The sequence below is a fragment of the Olea europaea genome, unplaced genomic scaffold (assembly GCF_002742605.1).
Source record: "Olea europaea var. sylvestris unplaced genomic scaffold, O_europaea_v1 scaffold3904, whole genome shotgun sequence".
In the NCBI taxonomy this organism is placed as follows: domain Eukaryota; kingdom Viridiplantae; phylum Streptophyta; class Magnoliopsida; order Lamiales; family Oleaceae; genus Olea; species Olea europaea.
In genome coordinates, this window is record NW_019258541.1 from 20,914 (window position 1) to 22,374 (window position 1,461).

Here is a 1,461-nt window from a genome sequence, read left to right on the forward strand (position 1 = left end):
CGGCAGCTATTTTCCTTCGCACATACAATCCCTTCTCTAATCTTCCTGAAATAACATAAATGTTAGTTGTTTTTGTTGGATCTTGCATCATAAGTTACTCCGTACTTACGTCTTTATTATGAATTCTATTTCTATTTTTACACTGTTTATTTTTATCATAAATAATAGAAAATCTGTATGACAGTTTTCTATCTTAGCAATACCCAAAAGATTTTAAAAAATTGAAAAAAAAAAAAAAAAAAGGTGAGCATATAAAGATTGTTTTCTTACTTGCCTTAGTTCTATACAACCCAGTTTCCACAGTATATTAAAGAATAGGCCTGTTAACATTCAAATGAACACTAATGAAATGACCTCATCGCCCTTGTGGCACAGACATCGTCAACTCATTGGAGATTGGATCTGGTTTATTAGAGGACGATGCGCTAAAAACATGTTTTCTCATTGCAAAAGCTGGTTGTTTAGGGACTGGAAGAAATGCCATTTCGCCGCTAAGCATCAAAACTACATTTGACATGGTAGGTCGATCAATGGGATCTTCTTCCACACACAACAGCCCAACATTTATGCACTTGACAACTTCAGATTTTTTGCAAAATTCAAGTATCATTGGGTCCAGTAAATCTAGTGCCCTGTTTTCACTCCACAATCTCCATGCCTGCAGGAATAGCTTCAAAATATTTTTAGATAGTGAATTGGCTAAAATGTTCTAACATAAATTGGGTAATTTAAAAACTTACGTAACCCAAAAGATTTAGTGCTTCTGTGGACCCATAGAATCCCGTATTTCTTTTTCCGCTGATTATCTCGAGCATGATAATTCCAAAACTAAATACATCTGACTTTATCGAGAATTGCCCATATGACGCATACTCTGGAGACATATAACCACTGAATCAAAATAACAAATATTAGTATTTATATATATGACATTCTAAGATGTATATATCTATAAGAATATCTATATAGAAATTGTCTTTATTGATATAGTTCACTTGGTACAAAGGAACTAAAGTCTGTATCACTACTTTGGACTGGAAAGAAGAGACGAAGACAAGTGACTTGATAATTGTCTTTAACCTATTAGACAAAACTTCACTTGAGAAGTGTGATTTATACACTTATTTGGGCGACAAAAAGTGGACTTATGGGATATGGGTTAGATACTTAATTTTTTGTTTATTGATTATTTTAGGTGAAAATCCAGTATTGAACGAGAATGGACGAAACGAACAAGAATTGATAAAAAGGATTGAAGATGGACGAAATCTAGAATCTACGGACAATTTGTTAAGAATGGATGCTAAAGAGCTTACCATGCAATATGGATGACGTGAACGGAACAAGATATCGAAATAAGGACTAAATTGCAACAACCTAAAAAGTTATTTACCCTTGTGATTGCAAGGGTTGAAATTTATTCAGATTGCAATAGCCACAACTGTGTGATCGATTAGTCGC

General features: G+C 33.7%; 1 protein-coding gene across 1 annotated transcript; it reads right to left on the reverse strand.

The window, feature by feature from the left end:
* Nucleotides 1-225: 225 nt before the first annotated feature.
* On the reverse strand, nt 226-1,247 carry LOC111387101 (G-type lectin S-receptor-like serine/threonine-protein kinase At4g03230). Its single transcript, XM_023011616.1, has 2 exons — nt 741-1,247; nt 226-658 (listed from the first exon to the last, which is right to left on the reverse strand). Exons 1-2 carry the CDS (start codon nt 882-884, stop codon nt 356-358), a joined length of 447 nt encoding a protein of 148 aa, XP_022867384.1. The 5' UTR covers nt 885-1,247; the 3' UTR covers nt 226-355.
* Nucleotides 1,248-1,461: the final 214 nt, after the last annotated feature.